Source organism: Octopus bimaculoides, chromosome 21 (genome assembly GCF_046866305.1).
Source record: "Octopus bimaculoides isolate indiv1 chromosome 21, ASM4686630v1, whole genome shotgun sequence".
Lineage (NCBI taxonomy): Eukaryota > Metazoa > Mollusca > Cephalopoda > Octopoda > Octopodidae > Octopus > Octopus bimaculoides.
Genome location: NC_142948.1, coordinates 30572778 through 30597777, shown reverse-complemented (window position 1 = coordinate 30597777; position 25000 = coordinate 30572778). Strand labels below are relative to the sequence as shown.

At 40.1% G+C, this 25000-nt stretch overlaps 2 protein-coding genes across 4 annotated transcripts in view; one reads left to right on the top strand and one right to left on the bottom strand.

Annotated features, from left to right (window-relative positions):
* LOC106875610 (betaine--homocysteine S-methyltransferase 1) overlaps positions 1-2640 on the bottom strand; it is an 8974-nt gene extending 6334 nt beyond the window's left edge. The window contains exons 1-2 of one of the 2 annotated variants that reach the window (XM_014923827.3): positions 2318-2640; positions 70-260 (exon numbers count right to left, since the gene is read on the bottom strand). In XM_014923827.3, coding sequence (XP_014779313.2) covers positions 70-260; positions 2318-2333 — 207 coding nt within the window. In that variant the 5' untranslated portion in view covers positions 2334-2640. Of the gene's footprint in view, positions 1-69; positions 261-989; positions 1143-2317 lie in introns of those variants that run through there. The other variant, XM_089339003.1, reaches the window with a different exon arrangement.
* Positions 2641-9390: 6750 nt separating this feature from the next.
* LOC106880067 (betaine--homocysteine S-methyltransferase 1) overlaps positions 9391-25000 on the top strand; it is a 16341-nt gene continuing 731 nt past the window's right edge. Inside the window, exons 1-6 of one of the 2 annotated variants that reach the window (XM_089339002.1) lie at positions 9391-9557; positions 17113-17303; positions 21513-21707; positions 22534-22645; positions 23396-23574; positions 23671-23752. In XM_089339002.1, the coding sequence (XP_089195128.1) occupies positions 9542-9557; positions 17113-17303; positions 21513-21707; positions 22534-22645; positions 23396-23574; positions 23671-23752 (775 nt within the window). In that variant the 5' untranslated portion in view covers positions 9391-9541. Of the gene's footprint in view, positions 9558-11600; positions 11739-17112; positions 17304-21512; positions 21708-22533; positions 22646-23395; positions 23575-23670; positions 23753-25000 lie in introns of those variants that run through there. The other variant, XM_089339000.1, reaches the window with a different exon arrangement.

The following is a 25000-nucleotide window of genomic DNA, read 5'->3' as shown; positions in this document are numbered from 1 at the left end:
ATGTGTACGTGTGCATATGTATGCGTATGTGCGTTTGTGCATATATGTGTGTGAGTGCTTTAAACGTACAGTGAAAGCCAAAACGACGTCACTTCCTGCATGGACGAATTCTTCGTGCATATTTTTGACAAGATCTGGGTGTTCTATGACCACTTCCGGTACCATTGCACCAGATTTCAGATATCCACGTCTGTTGAACTCGAACATGTATCCCTCCGCAGCAAACACTTTCTCCCCAGCACTCAAACGCTCTTGTAAACCTAGAAAGACAAAATGGGGAAAATGTTTTAAACGGATTGTCATAAAAATTCTTTTGTTCTTTTTTTTTACTTATCACTCCATCATTATCACCGTCGTCATCGTTATCATCATCGTCATCATCACCATTATATATATATATATATATATATATATATATATATATATATATATCCTTTCTTTCTCTTTTATTTTTTTATTTGTTTAAGTCATTTGACTGCGGCCATGGTGGAGCATCGCCTTTAAATCGACCCTAGTACTTATTCTTTGTAAGCTTAGTACTTATTCTATCGGTCTCTTTGCCGAACAGCTAAGTTTCGGGGACGTAAGCACACCAACATCGGTCGTCAAGCGATGGTGGGTGGACACACACACACACACACACACACACACACACACACACACACACACACACACACACACACACACTTCTTTCAGTTTCCGTCGACGAAATCCACTCACAAGGCTTTGGTCGGCCCGAGGCTATAGTAGAAGACACTTGCCCAATGTGGCACACAGTGGGACTGAACCCGGAATCATGTGGTAGGTAAGTAGGCTACTCCTGCGCCTATAATATATAAATATATGCATATATACATACATATGTGTACATACCTACATATATATGTATATATACATGCATATATATATGGGCACAGGACACCCAAAAAAATAAACGTAGACAAAATAAGAGAAGAGAACATTAAAAAACAAAAACATAGAAAACGAACTTTTTTCGAACAACGAAAGAAACGAGACAGGTAACATAAAGAACATTCCCTTCATCAGTTGTCCCCTGTTTTATCTACACCGCGTTTTGAAATATATATATATATATATTACATAGTTTCCCCAAGGCATAGCGTTACAAATAACCTGCATTTAGGTCTCGGCTACATTTGCTCTAGAATAAAGCGCTAGTTCGGTACAGAGCGAAACCGTTAATTTTCGACTCTTTTCGTATTCAGCTATCTCTTTCTCTCTCCCCTCTCTCCCCAATCTCTGCCTCTGTCTCAAGATACATTTATATATATATATATATATATATATATATATATATATATATATATATATATATATATATATACATATATATATACACACACACATGCATATATATGTATATAGATATATATATATATAAATAAATATTTATATAATTATATGGTGCCGGCGGTGGTGACGTTAATTGATGATGTACAGATGTACAGTAGTAATCGCGGTTGTCGTAATAGTAGTAGTAGTAGTATAGTAAGCTAACGCTACATTCCATTATCTGAACGTATTTGGGTCACTGATTATAATAATATTCGCATGGCGTACACGTGCACTGGTGGAATTTATATTTGAAGTATATATGTATATATACACACCTATGTGCGTGTGTATACACACACAAAGATAGATAGATAGATAGATAGATAGATAGATATGTAATATGCATACGTATATACACTTTCATCCTTTGATACTTTGCCATATATATATATATATATATGGCAAAGGAAAAATTTATTTTTTCATAAGAAACAGTTAAATAATAAAAAAAAACTGTTTATTATAGAAAAAATAAATTGTCCTTATGTATGGCGACTTCTGAATCATCCTGTACACATACACACACACACACATATCAAAGTATAAAAGGATAAAAGTATACATACATATCCATGTATATATATACATACGTATCTATCTATCTATCTATCTATCTATCTATCTATCTATCTATCTATCTATCTATGTGTGTGTGTATAGACACGCACATATGTGTGTATATATACATATAAATATGTATATAAACACACGCGCATGTGTGCATTTCTCACTCTCTCCTTTTCTGTTTCTCTGTCTCCCCTCTGTCTCCCTCTCCTTCTCTCTCTCTCTCTCACAGATACACGTATACACGCATACAATATCTCGACGTGATAGACACGGCTGGCTATCCCTTCTAATTTGGTTGGTAAGTCTTTCTACCCGATTGCAGCTGACCAGGGCCTAAACAACATCGACGACAACAACAACAACAACAACATGGTGCGATATTTTCCAAACTTACTTTTCCCAGCAGGCATGTTTTCGTCCCTAGTTTCAGTTAACTTTGTCTCTGGTTTGTTTCAACGTCAGCCGCCAAAATAGGGTTATCGTTCTTTATAGATGACGATAGTGGTGGTGATGGTGGCCGTGGTGATTGCGGTAGAGGCAGGTGATGATTGTGTTGGCTGTTTATGATGGTGGTGGTGGTGGTGGTGCTGCTGCTGCTGCCGTACAGATCCGTTAATTTTTCAACATTGGCCTTTGTCACCAGAGTACGACCAGATTATCAAATATACCGGTGTAGTGGAACTCGTAAAACCATGTGGCGTTCTTTCGGTATTGGTCTAGAGCAGGCCTGGCCAACTCGAATTACATTGCGGGCCACTTTAATCACAGAAAGGTTTTGGAGGGCAGCTTGTATAATGACAGCATTGAAAGGATTTCGCTTTCTCATGTTATTATTCAAACAATGAATGAATGATCGTTGATTCAACATGAAATATTATCATTGCAAAAACAGTATCTTTCTTTTTTACTTTTTATTATAATCTTTAATTTTTGATAACATTTTTTAAATGTTTGTTTAAATAAACTCATATCAAGAAAATATCAACCGAGCCGCAAGATAACAGCCTGCGGGACGCATGCGGGCCGCGGGCCTCAGGTTGGCCAGCCCTGGTCTGGAGAGTGTCGGAGTAAGGAGACGACGCCATTCACCCTCTTTTTCAGCTTAGACTCTTCATCTATATCGTGAGGCAAGGTTGTGTACTATAAAGAAAAATTGCTAATTATGCTAATGAGTGCGGCCATGCTGGAGCACCGCCTTTAGTCGAACAAATCGCCCCCAGGACTTATTCTTTGTTAGCCTAGTACTTTATTATATCGGTATCTTTTGCCGAACCACAAAGTTACAGGGACGTAAACACACCAGCGCCGGTTGTGGTAAGGCAGTGAGCTGGCAGAAACGTTAGCACGCCGGGCGAAATGCTTAGCGGTATTTCGTCTGTTTTTACGTTCTGGGTTCAAATTCCGCCGAGGTCGACTTTGCCTTTCATCCTTTCGGGGTCGATAAATTAAGTACCAGTTACGCACTGGGGTCGATGTAAACGACTTAACTCCTTTGTCTGTCCTTGTTTGTCCCCTCTATGTTTAGCCCCTTGTGGGCAATAAAGAAATAAGAAACGTCAGCATGCCGGGCGTAATACTTAGCGGTATTTCGTCTGCCGTTACGTTCTGAGTTCAAATTCCGCCGAGGTCGTCTTTGCCTTTCATCCTTTCAGGGTCGATAAATTAAGTACCAGTTGCGTACTGGGGTCAATCTAATCGACTGGCCCTCTCCCCCAAAATTTCAGGCCTTGTGCCTAGAGTAGAATAGGATATTCAAAATGGTATGTGTCTTGCATAGAAAAGAGTTTAGAGTTTAGAGTATGTTTCTATAAAGTTTAGAAGTATGTTTCTATAAAGACGTAGAAATATATTTTATCATTTTGTCAGAAGATTAACTGATATGTTTAATTGCAAACAGAAAGTGTTAGTATTGATTGTATGTGACACAGGCACAAATGTAAAATCTGCTCTCAGTGTTAACCAGTGTATATTTGCAATTTGCTCATGTCAACATCCTTGCCATATTGTTCTTAAGCTTTTCTTAAATCTTTATACACATAACCATCTTATTCTCGTCAGATTCAATGAAATCGTCGGTCACATGATCACGTATGATCACATGACATATGTATACATACACACACACACACACACACATATGCATATGTATGTATGTATGTATGTATGTATGTATGCATGCATGTGGATGTGCATATATGGTGTAGAGAATCGAATTAGAATAAAATTTAAATAGCCATTAATAATAGCCAACACCGTTGACAGGCAAAATACCGTGATTTTCGTCTACGAAGTATAAATCTCTTACAGGCGTGCTGTGTTAAAAATACAAAACACACACAAGTAAATATGAGAGTGATATATATATATATATATATATATATCACGACCATCGCTAAAAATAGGGGTCTGAAAAAAGATAGAATGGCAGCAGCCAGATCATTTTGATTATAGTCTTTACCAGAACTGATCCGGTGTTGAAGAACAAGAGGTAAATAACAGAAAAATCAACAAACTGTGAAAATAACATGATTATGTGTATAAGATTAACAAAAGCTTATGAATAGTATAGCAAAGATGTCGACATGAGCAAATTGTAAATATACACTGGTTAACACCGCGAGTAGAGTTTATATTTGTGTCTTTGTGACATACAATCAATACTAACACTTTCTGTTTGCAATTAAGCATTGCCGTTAATCTTCTGACAAAATGATAAAATATATCTCTACATCTCTATGTAAACATACACTAAGTTGTCTTTCCTATGCAAGACGGAGCCTGAATCTGAGGAACGCTCAGCTATGCATTGTAGCCAAATGTCACTCAAGATTAGACTCTACCATCTTAGTGGAGGCGCGAAGTTCAGTGGTTAGGGTGTTGGACTCGTGATCGTAAGACTGTGGTTTCGACTTCCCGTCCGAGAGATGCGTTGTGTTCTTGAGCAAAACACTTCCTTTCACGTTACTCCAGTACACTTAGCTAGAAAAAGTGAGTAACCCTGCGACGGACCAGCGTCCCGTCCAGATGGGGAACATATACGGTATGGAAAGCAGGAAACCGGCCCCTATGAGTCTATTACTCGGGAAGGAGCTTTATTTTGCTACTACTACTGTCTTAAAATACAGGAAAAGCGATATGTTAGTATTTGATAGAGTAACTGGAAAAATAAAAGAAGGTCTAGTTGTGACTAGAAAGTTTTGGAATGAGGTCTTCAGGAGAAGTCTTGACCTGGAACAAAACAACAGCCACAAAAACCATTTTTATAAATACATACGGCAACATCTTCAGTTCGTTTTTCATACCTATCGTGGATATGGTCATTCGATCTGCAAAAAAAAAAAAAAGGAAATCGATCCTAGGACTTATTCGGTTACAGCTGATACGATCAACGGAACAGCTTGCTTGCGACATTAACATGCAACAGGCTGAGCACTCCACAGTGTACACGTGTACACTTAACGTAGTTCTTAGGGAAATTTAGTGTGGCACAGAGTGTGACAAGGCTGGCCCTTTGAAATACAGGTACTACTCATTTTTGCCAGCTGAGTGGACCGGAACAACGTGAAATAAAGTGTCTTGCTCAAGGACACAACCCGTCGCCGGGAATTGAACTCACGACCTTACGATCGTGAGCCGAATGCCCTAAACACTAAACCAGTTGTCTATAAAATCGCGCTTAATCCCCCCCCCCAAAAAAAAAGAAGACAGAAATGCGAGAACACGTTGATTTAGGTAATCTTGGATACAATATTCCCCACGAAAAATAGCAAAAAAATCAAAACGAAGAAACAAAAATGGTGGTAACTGTGGCAATGTCTTTAATCAATAGATCTGCTTCATAAAGGCTGACCATCGGTTAAACAACAATATCATCATCATTATCATCATCATCGTCATCATCATCATCATCATCATCATCATCATCATCATCATCATCATTATCATCATCATCATCATTCAGCAACAACAACAACTGCAACAGCAACAACTTACTAAGCAATTTGTGGGCCCCTGGAAGGGATCCTCATATATATATAACTAATATATTTTATTTTACAAGCCAAGGGAAATACCCCATTCATTTTCCTATATTATTTGGTATAAATCAACTTGTGGTCTAGCTTTAGTGTAATTACTAATAACATTGTTATGTAAGAGTTCTGAGTATGTGCTGTTGTCTACAAGGTATATGTTTTTGGTTTTATCAGAAAAAGTGCCGTTTTGGGGGATTTTTTAATGATTTTAATGTTTTTTTTCAGTTTCTGTTGAAAAGTCCTAAAGGATTATATGATGTATGTCTATGACACATGTCTATAAAGAAAGAGAGAAGGAGAGGCACAAAGGAAAGAAAGCGTGTGTGTGTGTGTGTGTGTGTGTGTGTGTGTGCGTGGAAGGGAAAGAGAGAGAGAGAGAGAGTGAGAGAGAGAGAGAGAGAGAGAGAGAGAGAGAGGAGAAGACGAGAGAAAGTGAGAGAATGAGTTATATTGAAGTTGAAAAACTTCACAGATCTACACTCCGGGTTTCATGGAATCCAACATCAGACAGAATTGAACGTATGCACGATTATAACAATTGTTTTAAACAGTTCGGCGGAAAATACTCGGCAAGAAGAATGCATGATACGTACATAGGTGGTGGTGGGGGAGTGTTTCTGAACAGCGAAATAAGAAATTGCTAGAATGTGATGAGTTGGAGAAAGATTTCTCCACACAACCTGTCTTTCTCTCACTGATATAGGCCTGTGTGCATGTGTGTGTGTGTTGTGTGTGTGTGTGTGTGTGTGTGTGTGTGTGTGTGTGTGTGTGTGTGTGTGTGTGTGTGTGTGTGTGCGTGCGTGCATAAGTATATGTACTGGTATCTAAACGAACTGCATACTCACTTCCGTTATCGTTCATGTATTAAAAGAAAAAACTAGGCCAGGTAATAAACATGGCTAGAAACCATAAAATATGACATATTGATATGAGATATTATAGATTTTACGATAAATAGTATCTACGATATATTTTATTATTGTTTGTGAAGCATTTAATGTTTTGCACATTCATTAAATATATACATGATTAGCTTGTAGCATAGATATACCTGTTCCAATATGGCGGTTAATGAATCGGTGCATGAATTCGAAGGAATTATATCTACATAAATAAATGTATTTTTGGCATTAGAACCGAGATGAAAGAATTACTCAATATATGGCGTACATAAAGCGGTCAGCAGACAGAATCGCTAAGCAGGCCGGACAAAAATCTAATTGGCATTTTGTCCGTCTTTATGTTCTGATTTCAAATTCGTTGAGGTTGACTTTGCCTTTCATCCATTCAAGATCGATAAAATAAGTACCAGTTGAACACTGGGGGTCGATGTAATCGACTTTACCCCTCCACCGAACTCGCTGGCCTTGTGCGAAATTAGCAAATTTAGATCGCTTACAAGATCACTCAACACGGCCTGGTTAAACTTTTACGGATCATTTTGAATTTCAAATACGCTAGGGTCAGAATCAGTCAGACTCCTCAGAACGAATAACAATATTTTCTGGAACATCTTCAACTAATTCTTGTGGTGGCAGAATCTTAAGAATATTGGAATGGGGATGCCATTTGAACGTAGCACATGTCGTAATGCAGTGTTGAAATTTGAGTACTCGACACAATATTCATTTTTCTTAGTGAAGCCCGAAGACTTGACAAGGCAAAAGTAGCAATCGGTCTCATGGTTAGTAGGCTCTAGTCACACCTGTATGGGCAAAAAATTGTGTCAGAAGGTTATTTTGATATAAGCAAAAATTGCTCTCGTAACGCAATCCATTTATATCCAATTAAACCATTCTTCTTTGACTGCCGCTTAACTAAATTCACTGTCTTTATTTCAGTTCAGAATTAGTCAAACATACTTGTACGTGAGGACATAGGTATAAATGTGCAGAGCGAGACGTGTCAGGTACTGGTTTGCCGCTGTTAGGAAAAGCGATCACAAAAGCGATCAGAGACTTGCTTTTAAAAATTTTATCAAAATTTATCACCCAAAACCAGCACCTAATACAGCAAAACCGAGTAAAAATTCGTGCTCAGCGCACCCAAATTACCAAGAGCTGTCTGTCAAATCTAGTTCAATAGATCAAAAATTTTAATTTGCTCTCCAGTGTAATACACACACACACATACTCACCCCGCCACACACGCACACATATACATATATATTTCTACAGATACACACACACACAAACATATAAGTAAATATGAGAGTGATTGTAAGGCTGGTATTCGCTGCCAATAATGATGGTATTTTGATACCATCCTTAGTGACAGCGAATACCAGCCGTACCACACGAACATTTGGCTCCTTGTCTCCGTATTCTTTCTGTTGAAGAGCGTAGCTCGAAACGTCAATGACTTTCCGTATTCCCGAGCGTCATACTAATACATCCTTTTGTTATTTACACCACCTGTCCTCGTCTGTTGTTGTTTTTTCGTATATTCTCCTATATATATATATATATATATATATATATATATTTATATAAGGGCATTACTATACAATAACGCCTCACGCCATGAGGGACTCAAAGGTCAGACTACTATAAAAAGCACATTTTTACCGAATGCGAGGAAAATGCAACTCTCAAAGCCAACCCCTTAAAAACGGACTAAATTATAGATCATGATTTCGTAGTAATGCCCTTATATAAATATAAATATATATTTCGGGAATAAATGATGGATTTTTTCCCTTATGAGGTTTTTTCACGCTAGCTACTTGATAAATTCTTGTAGATTACTGGGGTATCACTAAACCAGCACCTGCTGCCAAGTAGTAGTGACACACACACACACACACACACACACAACTTTTATTTGTGTTAGTCATTAGAGTGCGGCCATACTGGAGCGTTATATTGAAGGGCTTAGGACGGATAAATCGACCCCATTACTTATTCTTAATAAGCATGGTACTTATTTTTCCCCGAACAGCTACGTTACGCGGACGTAAACAAACCAGCATCGGTTGTTAAGTAGTAGTAGGGAGAAACACAAACGCACATAGGCACATACGCATAAATATTATACATAAGTGGCTGTTTGGTAAGAAGTTTGCCTCCCAACAGTTTGGCTCCGGGTTCAGTCCCACCAATCCACCACCACCACCACCAACCCAGTTGCCGTTGCTGCTTCTCCCATTATTAGTCAAATACAGTTAGCCAAAATATTCAGTTAACAAATTTAACAACTTAACATTACGCTGCACTACAAGGGCCCCGCCGCACATCCCACGCCGCCACCACTAACATCACTTGTGATATCTTCCCCCCCCCCCTGTCGCTACAGCCGTCTGCACCACCAGCACCAGCACCACAGTTGCCGCCAGCAGCACCACCAGCACCACCACCAGCACCACCGCCAGCACCACAGCTGCAGCTGTCAACGTATAATCATCATCATCACCACCACCACCACCACCCTCCGCCGCCGCCGCCGCAACCAAAGAAAGAACGACGACATCGCGTTTTGCAAGCAGACGCTCTCACTGTAACACTTTGGCAGTTGGCGTTGCAAGACAGCATCAGAGAAGGCTAAAAGAAAATACACGAAAACTACAAACTGAAACGAAAGAAAAGATGGCTGCTAGTAAAAGTAAGTTTGAAAAACTCTTATGTTTTCCTTGTTTTGTTTTAGCCCCGGGTCAGTCCTGATCGAGTAGATAGATAGTCTTAGTAATTATTTATACCAAAAGGATTTCCAGCCGCGATTATCACACCTTCATTTTGCGCGCGCGTGTGTGTGTGTGTGTTTGTGTGCTTGTGTTTGTGCGTGTGTGCGCGCGCGCGTGTGTGCAAGCAGTAGACAGAACATTGACCTTTGTGTTCTTCGTTTGTTATTACAGAAGGGTGTGTTATCTGAAGGAGATTTAGTTGCTATTTCTAGCACGTTGAATAAAACTCAGAGATATCCTCATTTGTTGTTGTTGTTGTTGTTGTTGTTTAGTTCCAAGTCAGCTCTGATCTGTCGATCCACACCCCAGGATCAAAAGCAATTTCTAACCACGACCACCACACTTAAAAAAAATCCAACTACCAACTAAAGGGTTAACATAGCATGTCCTTCACCCTTTGAAAACATTTGCATGTACTTTGAAGCAGTTGGCTGGTATTTTTTGCGGGTCAAGTGACCACATGGAGATTCCTCTCTTTGTTGTCACAACTGAATCGGCAGACAGCTATCAGTGAAAATTTTCCAGCCATGACCATCTCGTCTTTTATTTACTTGGACGTAGAATATCGAGAACTACATTCCTTTCCTTTCTGTTTCAAGACAGTACTAAAAATTTGAGGGAGTTAGAGCTGTTGCTTCTAGCATAAGGGTGAGCAACATAGCAGCTCATGTACTGTCCCACGCAAAACGCAGCTGCTGTAATTATCGTTGTTGGTGTTGTTGTTGCTGTTGTTTAATCGTAGCTCAGTTCCCGAGGGAGCAGACCTCTCACCAAGCGGGTTCCGATCGTGATTAGTCCAATGGTGCTGTTCAGTTGCGCACCTTTAACGATAAGACTGAGTGCTTTCCACCTGGCGGTGCACGCAAAAATGGTTTTCTTGCGTAGAATTAAGGACAAGAGGCAAACGAAACGAAAGAAAACAAAACAAGGAAAAGACACAGAGTGTGGTTTAGGACGGTGGACGTAGACGAACAGACGAACAAAATACGGCCTTGGCGGGCCAAGGAGATGAGAATAGCGGGTAACTCTTAGAAAATGTTCGGAAAGAAGGAGAACGGACAGAATTTCCAACTGGTCAGCTAAGGGGACAGTCCAGGAAAGGAAGGAAAAGAGGAAGTGTCCGCGGGTCAAGTGACAGCAACAGGCAGAGGAGAGAGACAGTAAAGGGGAGAGGGGGCGACAAAGAAAAGAAGGGGGGTGGATGAAGGAGAAGGAGAAAGGCTAGGAATACAATAGGGAGAAAGAGAAAGGGAGTAAGTACAAAGGCTGGAATAGAAGTGACAGGGTGAGAGAAAGAAAAGGGGAAAGAATGAAGGATATATATATATATATATATACATACATACATAGGACAACAAAAGAAATAAAGAGACTTCGATATTATGTAAATAGAGGAATTTATCTGTAAAAATATGTGACACTTATTCGATAGCCATGAAGAAAACTCCGAGTTTCGGATGCCGGGGTAGGAGCCTACGCCAACATCTCTTCACAGTTAAGTAAATATTTTGGAAGAATAGAATTATATTAGCGGAAGTAAAGCTTCAAAGGTTTTAAATAAATTCTTCAGTGAGAGGTATATCTTGATGTCAAAAAGTTATTAATGTTATATATTATATTATATTATATTATATTATATTATATTATATTATATTATATAGGTTTGCTATTCTATGATTTGATTATGTATTTATCGATTACTTAAATTTAGAGAACATATATTTTCCCGTATGAATACAAGAAATATTTTTCTCTTTTCGTAAGTTAAGCAGGGCATTATTATCCGTAACTTAGCCGTTCGGCCAAAGAAACCGATAGGATAAGTACCAAGCTCTTGAAAAATAAGTACTGGGGTCAATACATTTGACTAAAACTTTTTCGAGATGGTACCCCAGCATGGCCGCAGTCGAATGACTGAAACAAATAAAAGGTGAAAGATATGATGACACTGTGACAGGTAGGCGGCGAGCTGGCAGAAACGTTAGCACGTCGGGCGAAAATGCTTAGCGGTATTTCGTCTGCGTGACACCGGTTGAGGTGCTTAGCGGTGTAGCGACTCCGTGAGATTGGATTGTTACTAGTTATTTGAGTGCGTCTGTACAGTAAGTGCAAGTTTCCATTAACTGTTTTTGTGTGTTCTTGTCATAACTATTGTGTGATAGTCTTCGTTTGAAAACTATCGTGTGTTTCTCCTATGGGGGAAACAGTAATTGCTGGCAAGATGCCGAATAATGTATCTTCGTCTGGCGAAGAGGAGTCAACCGGAGGAAAAAATATAGAAAATTTATTGTTTGGAGAAGTTTCGGATTCTTCTGAAGAGGAGTTTCCAAAGCTATCAAATTGTATCGTTACAAGGAGGAACATAAATGTGAAAAACATACAAATAGAAGAAAAACAAAAAAGAAGTTTTGCGTCGGCGGTTGGAGGTGGAACCCGCCAGCTGTCGACAAACAAAAGCGACATATTGAAATACAAAGACATGTTAAAAATTGAAAACGGTGTTGTCAAAGTTCAACCACCGGAAGAATTATTATTAACAGAACCCCCCCCCCCCCCACACACACAATTATTTTAAAAGTTTACTGCAAAAAAGGAAGGAAAATCGAGCGAGTGAGCGAAGAAAGAATTGAACAAGGTCTAAAGCTCATATGGCAGGACATTACGTATCTAGCAAGAGGCAAAAAATTCGGTACCATTGAGGTACATTTTAAAAACATTGAAACTGCACAAGTGCACTCTGTAAAACCCTTGGAAACCGAGGATATAATTTTGATACCGATTTACATGGGGATGAGGACATCCAATGTAAAAATAACAAAGGTCCCACCTCAAATTCACCCAATGTGGTTGATGGCGGCGGTCCTGGCAAAGAAGGTAGATGAGGTAAATATACTTCAAGCTATCGTCACCGAAAAACCATATTGGATAGGCCACACGGTCCACTTATTAATTCAAGGAGAACAGGCTGTAATTGAACAACTTCCAGAAAAAATAAAAGTTGGGGAGGAGTTGCTCCTCAACGTTTTTGTCGAGGGTCGAAAGCCCCGGTGTTTTTTGTGCGGCAAATTAGGCCACATTCGAAGGAACTGCATGAAAAATAAGGAAGACGAGGAAGAGGAGAAAGAGGAAGAAGAAGAAAAAGAAGAAAAAGACGAGAAGAAAACAACAAACAAAAGAAAAAATACAATCAGCAGCTCAACCGAGAGTGGCGACTATTATAGAACAACGACCAACAAAAGCAGCAAAAAGAAACCGACCACAAATAACAAGGAAAGAAGTGGAGGACAGAGGGATAGTAGCACTTCACAGCAAAAATGTTGATTTAATGAGAGAAATAAAAGCAAAAAAATCAGCCACCAGAATAGCTGAACTGTCTGAAAAATTTCAAAATTATGAACTATACGAAATGGATTCAAAGACTCATAAGATTTTATTAAATACATACAGAACATCTGTATCGGCAATGAGACTGGAATTTAACCAGTCCATTTTTCAAGACTTGCCACCTCCGACCCTATGTCAAGAAAAGGTGAAGAGTCCCTCTCCACCGGACAAGCCCTGATTAACAGGTAAGACATGTCTGTTCACATTGGTTGTTTAAATGTTCGTGGCCTGTTGTCTAGCTGGAAGCAAGGACGCTTCCTAAATGACATCAGGTCAAGAAAATTGGATGTGATTGTTGCAACGGAAACCCGAGTAAAGAGGCCAAGAGATCTGTCCCTCCTCCTGAACGGCTACGAGAAATACGTTTCTCCGAGTCGGGCGGGAGATGGGGGTGGGGTGTTGGTCCTACTAAAAAGAAACCGGGTAACCGAGAAAAAGTTGGTTTTTTCTGATCCAGAAGGCAGGCTGGTCGTTCTGGACCTGACATTCAGTTGTGGCAAGATAATCAGGCTAGTTGCTATTTATGCACCCAATATTAATGGGCCCGCAAAGTGAATATTTTCGTGACCTGGGCAAGTTCCTGGCCACGTCGCATTCGCTAGTATTGTTAGGAGACTTTAACACAATATGTGAGGCACACACAGATTGTGTTGGCTCGAACACGAACAGAAAATGTAACCCAGGCTTACGGGATCTACTAAGTCACTTTCAGCTAGCAGACCCATATAGGTTGGAACACCCGAACACTCCACAGTGGACGTGGTCAAATAATGACGGGTCTACCAGAACATATCTAGATAGGATTTTAATTAGAGAAACAGATAAGTCTATAGCTAAGTGTCCACAATTTTTTCCAGTCAGATACAGTGACCACAAGATGGTTACCTATAAACTGACAATAGACAAGTTACATAGTCAGGGATCTGGCTACTGGAAACTCAATACATCCCTTTTGGCGATTGAGGAATACAGAAAGCGGATCAAGATGTTAATTCAGAGGGCATTGACAGGTACCATCATTAATAACAAATGGTGGTACGCCCTAAAAAGAGCCATCAAATATGAGTCTATTAGGTTTAGCATAAGTTTAGCTAAGAAGGGACGTAGAATAGGAGATGGTATAGTTAATGAACTAGAAGAAGCCTGGAGGACTGGCAATGCGGACCAAGTGAAGGTGAAAAGACTGGAGTTAAACCAGCATCTTGAAGCCCAACACATGGGAGGTATTGCCAGAGCTAAGTTACGTGCGATGGGAAGTGAAGGAATCAAGGCCGCTGAATGGGCCCGAGTGGTGGAAGCTCGACAAGGAAATAGTTCCAAGATACGGTCTTTGACGAACCATAATGGTGTCTTGATAAACGAACCCGAGAAAATGTGTGAGGCCTTTCGGAAGTACTTCGCCCAGCTGTTCGGTGGTGACGGCGGGCCTGATGGTCGGAGAGCCCTCGAGGACTTTCTTGCCGGTCTGCCGTGTCTCTCGGGGTCGGATGCGGAGTTTTGCGAAGGGCCAATCACGCCTGGGGAGGTGAAGGAGGCTTTGGCCGACTGTAAAGCGGGTAGGTCGCCGGGACTTGATGGTCTTCCGTATGAGCTGTATAAATGTATGCCAGACTTGTTCGGGCATCTACTGGCTGACGTTTACGCGAACTGGCAACAAAATGGGTTTATCCTCAGATCTGTGCGCCGGGGAGTAGTGACGTTGGTCAGAAAGGACCCGGACAAGGAGGACGTTATAGAGAATTTCAGGCCCATCACTCTGTTAAACGCAGAAGTGAAGATTTTGGCCAAGGTCTTAGCGAAAAGGTTGGCGCGTGTTGCGGATGGTATAGTCGGGGAGGCACAGACATGTGCCATCCCAGGCAGAACCATTCAGTATACCCTCCATCTTATCCGCTATACCATAGAGAGGGTTGGTAATAAATCTGGCAAAGGTGGGGCACTGGTACATTTGGACCAGTCTAAAGCTTTTGATAGGGTTGACCATCGGTACCTGGCGACTGTGCTTGCGCGGTTCGGCTTGGGTCTTGGCTTCCTCAGGTGGTTTATTGCTTTGTACCACAACATTGACTCGATAGTTCGGGTGAACGGTTTCCTTTCGAAGCCGTTCTAAGGATGTCCACTCTCACCGCTTTTGTATGTGGTGGCTCTCGAGCCACTACTGCGGAGGTTGAGTGGCATTCCGAGAGAACCAGGTCTAGAGAAGTTCGTTACGGCTTACGCGGATGATATCACTATCAGCGTAACCTCAGTAGCACGCCTACCGTGAAGTGGGTAAGACTATTGAGGCTTACGAGGAGGTGGCAGGAGCAAAGATTAACCGGGAAAAGTCGGTCGGCTTACAACTCGGCACTTGGGTTGGCAAGTCGATGCCTTCAGACATCGCTGTTGGCCGCTGGACGAAGGGACCGGTTAGGTTGCTGGGAGTTTGGTTTGGTCCAGGCCTCCAGATAGAGAAGAACTGGACGGAGGTATTGAGCAGGGTGGCTGCAGTAGTCAAGACCTGGTCTTGGCGGTGGCTATCCCTGAAAGGGTGGGCGGAGGTGGCCAATGTGTTTATCGCATCGGTCATTACTTACCGCCTAACCGTCGTGCCTTGTCCGGATTCGTGGTTGATCAGGTTGGAGAGAGCTTTTTGTGGAAGTGCAGGTCGCCACTTGTGAAACGCTCTGTCTGCTGTCAAAAGCCTTTAAAGGGAGGTTTAGGGATGCCTTGGTTAATGATGCGCAGGCATGCGTTGAGATTGAGGCACCTCTGGATTCTCCTGGATAGTGAACGGGTGTGGTCTCCGCTGGCCAGACAAATGTTCCCCGAGTTCAAAAGTTTTTGCGAGCAGGAAGCCTGGTGTTCTCGTAGACCGAGGTCGAGTGAATGGCATAAAGAGTGTCGTAAGGCCCTCTTGCTTTTCCGGCGCTCGGGCAACGCCAGCGGTGCGGGTTCCACACGGATTTTATATAGTGGGTTGGTAGAGTCTGAATGCGACGATGGCCTAGGGGTGACTCTAGGTCTCGGGTTTATTCAACTGGACAGCTTGTTTCACCGTACATTCGGGTTGAGAACGTTGGACAACTTCCAAAAGTCCTTAACCTGGCAATGCTACAGAGGTGCCTTGCCCGTTTGGGATAGGCTTGCAAGACACGGTAAGCGTCAGTCGCCGACCTGTCCAAGATGCGGGGGAGACAGGGAAACCGTCCCTCATGCTATTGTTCAGTGTCCGGAGATATCTGAAATGTGGGCTTATGCTGAACACCTGTTGTCCGGCGAAGGAAGAGTACAGCTGTCGACTGAGTCAATTATAAAAATTGACCCACCGGGAGTTTTAACAAACGAAGGTAAGAATTGTTTTCTCATGGTTGTAGCAATAGCGAAAGAGATAGTATGGAAGACGAGGATAAAAGGAATTAAGGCAGGCAACTTTATCTCTGGCCACAATTTACGTTCATTTTTTACTTTTCATTTGAAAAGGAAAGTGTGACTGGAGAGGAGATGTCTGTCGGAGTGTACGTTCCAAAAGAGATGGAAGCATGTTGCACGAGTGTTGTGCGTGCAAGGAACCGTGTGAATAGTCAGGAAAAAAAAAGGAAAAAAAAAGGTGCCAGCGATAGATTGGGGCTTGTGAGGTCGGAGCGTGGCCTGATCATCGCTTCATTTGTGTTGTCTAACGTACTGTTAATATCATTCGATTTTTTATATTTTATAAAATTTTTAAAGTCATATTTATGTAAACCATTCGCATTACTGATCCCAATCAGTTGTTTTGTACCATTCTATGTTTGGCCCCCCTGTGGGCAATAAAGAAATTGGTATTTCTTCTGCAGTTACGTTCTGAGTTCAAATTCCGCCGAGGTCGACTTTGCCTTTCATCCTTTCGGGGTTGATTAAATAATTACCAATTACGCACTGGGGGTCGATGTAATCGACTCAATCCCTTTGTCTGACCTTGTTAGTCCCCTCGATGTTTAGCTCCTTGTGGGCAATAAAGAAATAAAATAAAGAACAAGATGTTACAAGAAAGAACAAAAGAATTTGTGAAACAATCCAATACATTTTCGGTTAAATAATGTTGCTTTTTTTTTGTCTATTTTGTCTTTCTAGGTTTACAAGAACGTTTGAATGCTGGGGAGAAAGTGTTTGCTGCGGAGGGATACATGTTCGAGTTCAACAGACGTGGATATCTGAAATCTGGTGCAATGGTACCGGAAGTGGTCATAGAACGCCCAAATCTTGTCAAAAATATGCACGAAGAATTCGTCCATGCAGGAAGTGACGTCGTTTTGGCTTTCACTGTATGTTTAAAAGCACTCACACACATGCATGCACAAACGCACATACGCATGGATATGCACACGTACAATAATCCCTCAACTCTCGCGAGTGTTACGTTCCCAAATCCTCCCACGATAGGTGAAAAATCCACGAAGTAGATGCATCGTTAGGAGCTTTCTTGACTTCCTGTTCATCTCCTTTAGCTCCTCCTCCTCTGTCCACTTTAAGATTCCAGCGCCATAGGGACTACTGCGACTGCGCCCGAGTTTATTACCGAACTTTAGTTCATGGCATTCAACATTGAAGCCAATATTTTTCTCACTCGCCGCAGGGACTCTTTCTTGGTCTTTCCTTTCGTGCCGTTGTGTCTAATTCCACCTGCCTCAAGTATTCCCAAGTATTTATAACTGGACTGAGGTTTAACTGCCTTCATCATTTCACCACTTGGCATCCATATGCCTTCTGTCCTGACAAGCTTTCTTCGTCTCATCACCATCGTAACACATTTTGAGAGCACAAACTCCATCTTAACCCATTACCTCCCATAATTCTATTAACTGGAATTTTTTTTTTATGAAACTTTGATTTCTAGCATAAAACAGCGTTAGAAACACGCTGGAATGATCAAAATAACATTTTAAATGGAAATAAGCGAGATATTGGGTGAAAAATTAGCAAACCTCATTTGAATATCAGAGAAATATACCTAGTAGATATAGCAAAAAGGTTAGATATGTATAAATATTGACAGATAATTACGAAATTTGTAATTTTTAAGTGATCTCATATGAGATCACTGGTAGGTAATGGGTTAATAACATTCTAGAAAATCCGCACAGACTGGACTAGGCTGTCCAGTTCTGCCTCACTTTTTGTGAACAACTTCAAGTCGTGGTTCAGTGGTTCAGTTTTCTCTTACCTCTTCCCAGATCATACTCCAGCTTAGTCTTCAGTAGTATTTCACTCAAGGGGATCATTCCCAGCACAATGATCAGTGGGGACATAATGTCCCCTTGGAAGATTCCTCTCTTGAATTTTCGCCTGCCCTTATACCTGATGCCTTACTGTCAGTTCAGTTCTCTAACGTTTCATGCTTTTCCATATAAGGCTTCTCATATTTTCTTCGATTTAACAATATATATATATATATATATATATATATATATATATATATATAATAGACATATATATATATATATATATAATAGACATATATATATATATATATATATATAATAGACATATATATATATATATATATATATAATAGACATATATACATATATATATATATATACATACATGCATATACATACATACATATATATATACATACATATATATCTTAATATATAAATCTGAAGTTGTGTGTCTGTGTGAAGCCTTTTTGAAAGCTTATAGAAATCCACATTTTCCACTTTTTCGTAAATTGTTTTACATCAATGGAATTTTCTCGATCTGAACTTTCCAGTGCAGTAATTAGATTTTAAAAATTCCGTTTACTTTGTGTGGTTTAAGGGAGATTTGGCTGTTGTTTCTAGCAACTTTTATATTTCATCCCTTCTACCTGGAACGTCATTCTTACACACGCGCTCAACATAAAAATAGAGAGTAAGAGTGGGAGAGGGAGAGAGAGAGAAAGTGATACATACAACGTCATAGATTAAACTTTCATCTCAGTATTCTTTACCTATTTTTCATAACATAGATACGTAAAAACACACACAGCCACACATACATGACCTGTGCAAGTAAACACAATCATTCACATCGTGGTATATTTACAAAACATTGATGGCATAACTACAGAGTTGTATCCCCCAACTTTGGAAGGTCATAACTTTCATAAAAATGAATATTTTTTAATGAAATTTTCTATGCATATATTATTTATTATGTAGATTCCAAATATACAAAAATTTTCGGTGAAAGTGTTTTGGAAGGGGGTGGGGTACAATATTCGGAAATTCCACTTAAATTCCTCTTAACTTCCAGGAAAATGAATATTTTTTCATGAAATTTTGTACAAATGTACCTTGAGCTATGTACATTTCAAGCATGTAGGAATTTTGAAGGAAACAACTGTAGGTTATTTTTGAGAAGTGTTCCCCACTCGGTGGTGTTTCGGAGCAAGTCGTCCATAATTGTTTCATTTTTCTCTATTATGTACTTATGTGCATCCTTAGATTTCTAATGAAGTAATAGGCAGTGAAGAGAAGCAGTCATAAGAAAACTTTTAACTACCCCTATTCCTTTCTCTCCCCCTCTCTACCTCTTCCTCTCTCGCTCTCTCAAAAGCATACACGTGCAAGTACACAATCATTCAGTAAAACATAACTCATGTTCGTCAATGTTTTGTAAATTTACCACGATTTTCACTAGGATGTTAGGGTTAGGGTTTTAGGGTCAGGGTTAGGGTTTAGGATTAATGTTACGGTTACGTTTTTTAGGGTCAGGGTTAGGGTTAGGGTTTAGGGTTAGTGTTAGGGTTAGTGTTAGGATTAGCGTTGGGTAATCGTGCGGGTGTTAATCTGAAAAATTACAGATATGTGAAAAGTACCGACCCTGCTATCTATTATAACTTTTGTTGTTCTGTTTAATATATACATAGATTATGCCTCCAAAGAAGAGAGTTTGCTGGGGAAAGACAGCAACCAGTTTAAAATGACAGCCACAGACTGCAGCAATTCACCACATTCCAGTAGTTACTTTGAACATAATGCAAAATGGTGCATCAACACCTTCTGCCTAATCTGATAGAATTCTGGCAAAACTGTTTAGCAACAGATCGCCAGCAATTGCTTCATCACAAATTGCCATCCTAGCTCCTGTGAAAAGGGATTACCCTGCTATGTATAATCAGGGCAGCGCAAAAAGTTGTTTTGCACAAGCATTTCTATAGCCAATTACACGGATGAAATTTACGTATGCTTAATAATTTTACACAAAACAGCCTTCAGACTTTCCCTATTAATTTCACCGTCTTTTGAATTATGAACATATTTACATCATAAGGGTTTTTCGTTGTAAGGCTTTCTTTTTTAGTTGATTTTCAGCTAGCAAGACTTATCGTAGATGGCATAATAAGTCACACCCGGACAAGGTCGGGTTATACTGCTAGTATATATATATATATATATATATATATATATATATATATATATATATATATATATATATATATATAAAGAATAAAAAGTTTAGGAAGGTATAACAATGCACTATCGTCATCGGACTATAGTTTACCAAGTTACAACAGGTACACAGTCTATTTTTTGTTCTATAGTGCATTGTTATACCTTCCTAAACTTTTTATTCTTTACAAACAATACACAATGCTTCAAGCTAACTACAATACTCTCCTATATATATATATATATATATATATATATATGTTTATATATGCACACATACATATGTATCAAGTTTTGCTTTTTTCTATTTTTCTCACGCACCAATTGGCTTACTCAGTAGATTTCATCTCTTCCCACCCCCAATCGCCAATATTCATATAATCTGCTTCTACTCACGAGTTAAACTTTTGGAATGTTAATTGTCTAAACGATATGCGTCACTGACCCCAAAAATCTGTTTAGCTTCTATAAGTTACACGTTGCATACAATGTGCACCCCGACTTGTGAGCAGGTCTTTGATTCAAAATATTACTGCTTTCGCTACTAGCGCACCAAAAAAGCGTCTCAACTTTTGCACAGTGAGCAGAATCGTTAGCACGACAGCCGAGCTACGTTCTCATTTGCAGCTAGGTTCTCATTTGCAGCTAGGTTCTCAATTGCAGCTAGGTTCTCATTTGCAGCTAGGTTCTCAATTGCAGCTAGGTTCTCAATTGCAGCTAGGTTCTCAATTGCAGTTAGGTTCTCATTTGCAGCTAGGTTCTCAATTGCAGCTAGGTTCTCATTTGCAGCTAGGTTCTCAATTGAAATTCCGCCGAGGTCGACTTTACCTTTTTTTTTCCATCCTTTCGAAACCGACAAGTTAAACACCAGTGGGACACTGGGCGGGGGGGGGGGACGATGTAATCGATTTTACCACCACCGCCCGCCGCCGCCGCCACCATTACCACCACCACCACCACCTCCTCCACCTCCTCCTCCACCACCACCACCACCACCACCACCATATCTCTCTCACCCTTTCATATTGTTCTGTTTACCTATTATGACTTTATTGTGAATCCATATATTTTTCTTTCTTTGTTTTCTCTCCACAGTATTATGGTAACCGTCACAAGATGGGCATAGTCGGACGTCAGAATGAAGTTGAACAGCTAAACAGAAAAGCTCTGAAAATAGCACGCGAAGTGGCTGATAACACAGGAACTTTAATGGCGGGGAACTTAAACAACACGACTGTTTACAACCCGAGCGACAAGGACGCTGTAGATACCGTCAACACTATGTTTAAGGTTGATTTCTATTTATTTAAAGTCTTTTATTGAATTTGATTCCAAGTTATGGTTTTTTTTTTCTATATTTTTAATCGTTTACCCTGGTAAAGAAGAGAAGGGATGAGAATACTTTTTTAAGGACCTTGGGGACTGAGATAACAAAGGAAGTTTGTTTTTCAATCTGGAAAACTCTCACTCTCCTTCTTTCTCTCTCTCTCTCACGCGCATACACACATATGTAAACGATGTGCTTTTGCAAAATTTCCGAGTGGCTGTGTGGTAAGTAGCGTAGCTTGCTTACCAACCACATGGTCCCGGGTTCAGTCCCACTGCGTGGCACCTTGGGTAAGTGTCTTCTACTATAGCCTCGGGCCGACCAAAGCCTTGTAAGTGGATTTGGTAGATGGAAACTGGAAGAAGCCCGTCGTATATGTATGTATGTATATATATATATATATGTATGTGTGTGTGTGTGTGTTTGTTTGTGTTTGTCCCTCCCAACATCACTTAACAACCAACGGTGGTGTGTTTACGTCCCCGTAACTTAGCAGTTCGGCAAAAGAGGCCTATAGAATAAGTACTAGCTTTACAAAGAATAAGTTCTAGGATTGACTTGTTCGACTAAAGGCGGTGCTCCAGCATTGTCGCAGTCAAATGACTGAAACAAGTAAAAGAGTAAAAAGAGAAAAAGTGTATCAAATCTTAGCGACAAAGCTTAAAATAATCCGAGTATATGTTTAGGTAAATTATCCCGTGATCTGTTCAGCAGTCACGAAACCGAAAACACGCATCCAAGCCTATACCTGTATTTCATATATTTCAATGAGATTCATTTCACTTTCAGGAGCAAGTGATATGGGCGAAAGAAGAAAAAGCAGATTTCATTTTAGGAGAAACTTTCTATTCTCTCGCAGAAGCCTCGTTGTGTTTGGAAGCCATTAAAGCTTATGGTGATGGTGAGTGATTTTTTTTATGTAGGCATGTTTATTTTTAACGACTCAGTCACGAAAGAATTAACAGTGGTGGGAACTTTTTGAAAGCCCCCCCCCCCGAAGTACGGTGGATGAAAATGAGGATATACATATTTGAGGGCATATAAGATGCACGTTTAAAAATGTCTGGAAAAAACCATACTAGGTTCTATATGCAAAATTGGGCCCATATGGGATTCTGGAAATGGAATTTTGGATGCAGATGTAGCTGATTGGTTAAGAAGTGCGCTTCGAAACCACAAGATGCCATTGCGTGGCATCTGGAGCAAATGTTTTTGACAATAGCTTCGATTCGACCATGCATCATGGTAGAAGTTTGGTAGCCCATCGGATGTCCTGTATTCGTAAATGAAAAGCCCAGCTGCGTTCCATAGAGTAGCTCACTGGTTCTACCAAAGAACTACGTTCAAGACACAACTGCCTCTCGTATATGGGAGAATTTACGAAAAAAACAACAAACGAAGACAGGTGGTGTAGACGACAAACAGATGTATTAGTTTAACGCTCGGGAGTAGAGAAAGTCTTTGACGTTTCGAGCTACGCTCTTCAACTGAAAGGAACACAGAAAGAAATAAGGAGAGAAACAAGGAGAAAAAAATACACAGTCACTTAGCACGATAACCAAACGAATTTCCAGTTCATTTGATAGAACTGGATTACTTATCGCACAAACCCTGACAAATCTATTTCACTCTATTTTATGTTTTATCGCAGGTTTACCTGCAGTAATAAACCTTGCCCCTACTTGGAAAGATCACACGGTGGATGATATCCCATTAGAGGAAGCTTGCAGGAAACTTGAAGAAGCTGGAGCTGCAGTTGTAGGTCTCAACTGTAGCAGAGGACCCAAGATGACAGTGCCTCTTTTGAAACGTATCAGAGAAGCTTGTAAGGTAACATATTGTCTTTTATCTGCAATTTTTTTTCTTATTTTGAAAGTTTTTGTCCTGTCACTACAACAACCTGTTATCATCATTTTAACTTTTCAGGGCCCAATAGCAGCTTTGCCCGTCCCTTATCGCACTGATGAGAAAACGGTAACATTTCAATCGTTCAAGGATCTTTGTACAGGTTTGATGTTTTATTTGCTCTATTTATTTACTTTCTGTTATTATTTTTTTTTCATTGGTTTCAATTATTGAACGGACAACTGCTCTTCTGGTTCAACGGGTTTCTCACGTCGGTTATGTTAACCTCAGCATGTTTTTATTCTGGTACTTCATTTGAGAAGAAAGACAAAGTGAAACTGAAGACATTTGATTGTCACAGGCGCGCGCGCACGCGCACACACAAACGCTCACATATATGTATCCATATATATGTGTGTGTATACCACTGGATTTGGTTAAAAAGAGACGATGAACGAGGGCTAGAAGAATACTGAGCTTTATTTGATAACCAGTTGATCTAGCAAGCGGGGCCTCATATCAGTCAGGGGGCCGGTGCACATTGATATATACATATATATATGTGTATGTATATATATATATATATATATATATATATATATATATATATATGAATGATTTTACTAAGATTTGGAGTACAGGAAGTACCTGTGCAGATGAATAATTTTTAGTGGGTGTAGCTTGCACTGCACTACCCCCACTTATTAGCCCAAGAAGACTTTCACCGGTGTGACAAGAGAATTGACAAGAGAATCTCACCTGCGAACCCATGGAAAACAAACCTCACCCAGCTATTCTGATTATATGTCTGTGCACACGTTTGAATGTGGTGTGTGCCAGAGGGTTTGCAAATCCAATGGGGGTCTTAAAAGACATGTTAGGATCCACAATGAGCAGAACTTACTTGCAGGTATTGGTAGTGCAAATCAGAGGTGCAATATGTGTGGGTGTTTTTTTCAAAACACTGTCTGGTTTAAAAAGCCACATCAGACGCCATGAAAGGGCTAAGGTGTAGGTGCAGGAGGTGGTCAAACTCTGTTTAAGGAGTAGACAACCACCATATATATATATATATATATATATATATATATATATATATATATAATTATATAGTAAAGTCTATTTGCCAACGCAACGTGGCAGTCCTATGCACGACGATGTTACTACATTTTAGCCTCAAGAAAACATCTTTTCCAGCTGGTTACTAACACATGATCTGTGTCCGCATTCCTGATTTTTTTTTCAATTTGGTGGGAATGCAAACAGATGTCAGTTTCTATAGAAAGAAAAAAATCAGAAGTGTTTTGTGTGTGAGAATTCGATCCACCTCAAAGCCTTTTACCCGCGGTGGAGGAAAGCACGAAGCTCTCCGCCGTTACGACCAATTCCTCAAGGTGGGAATATAAGACGC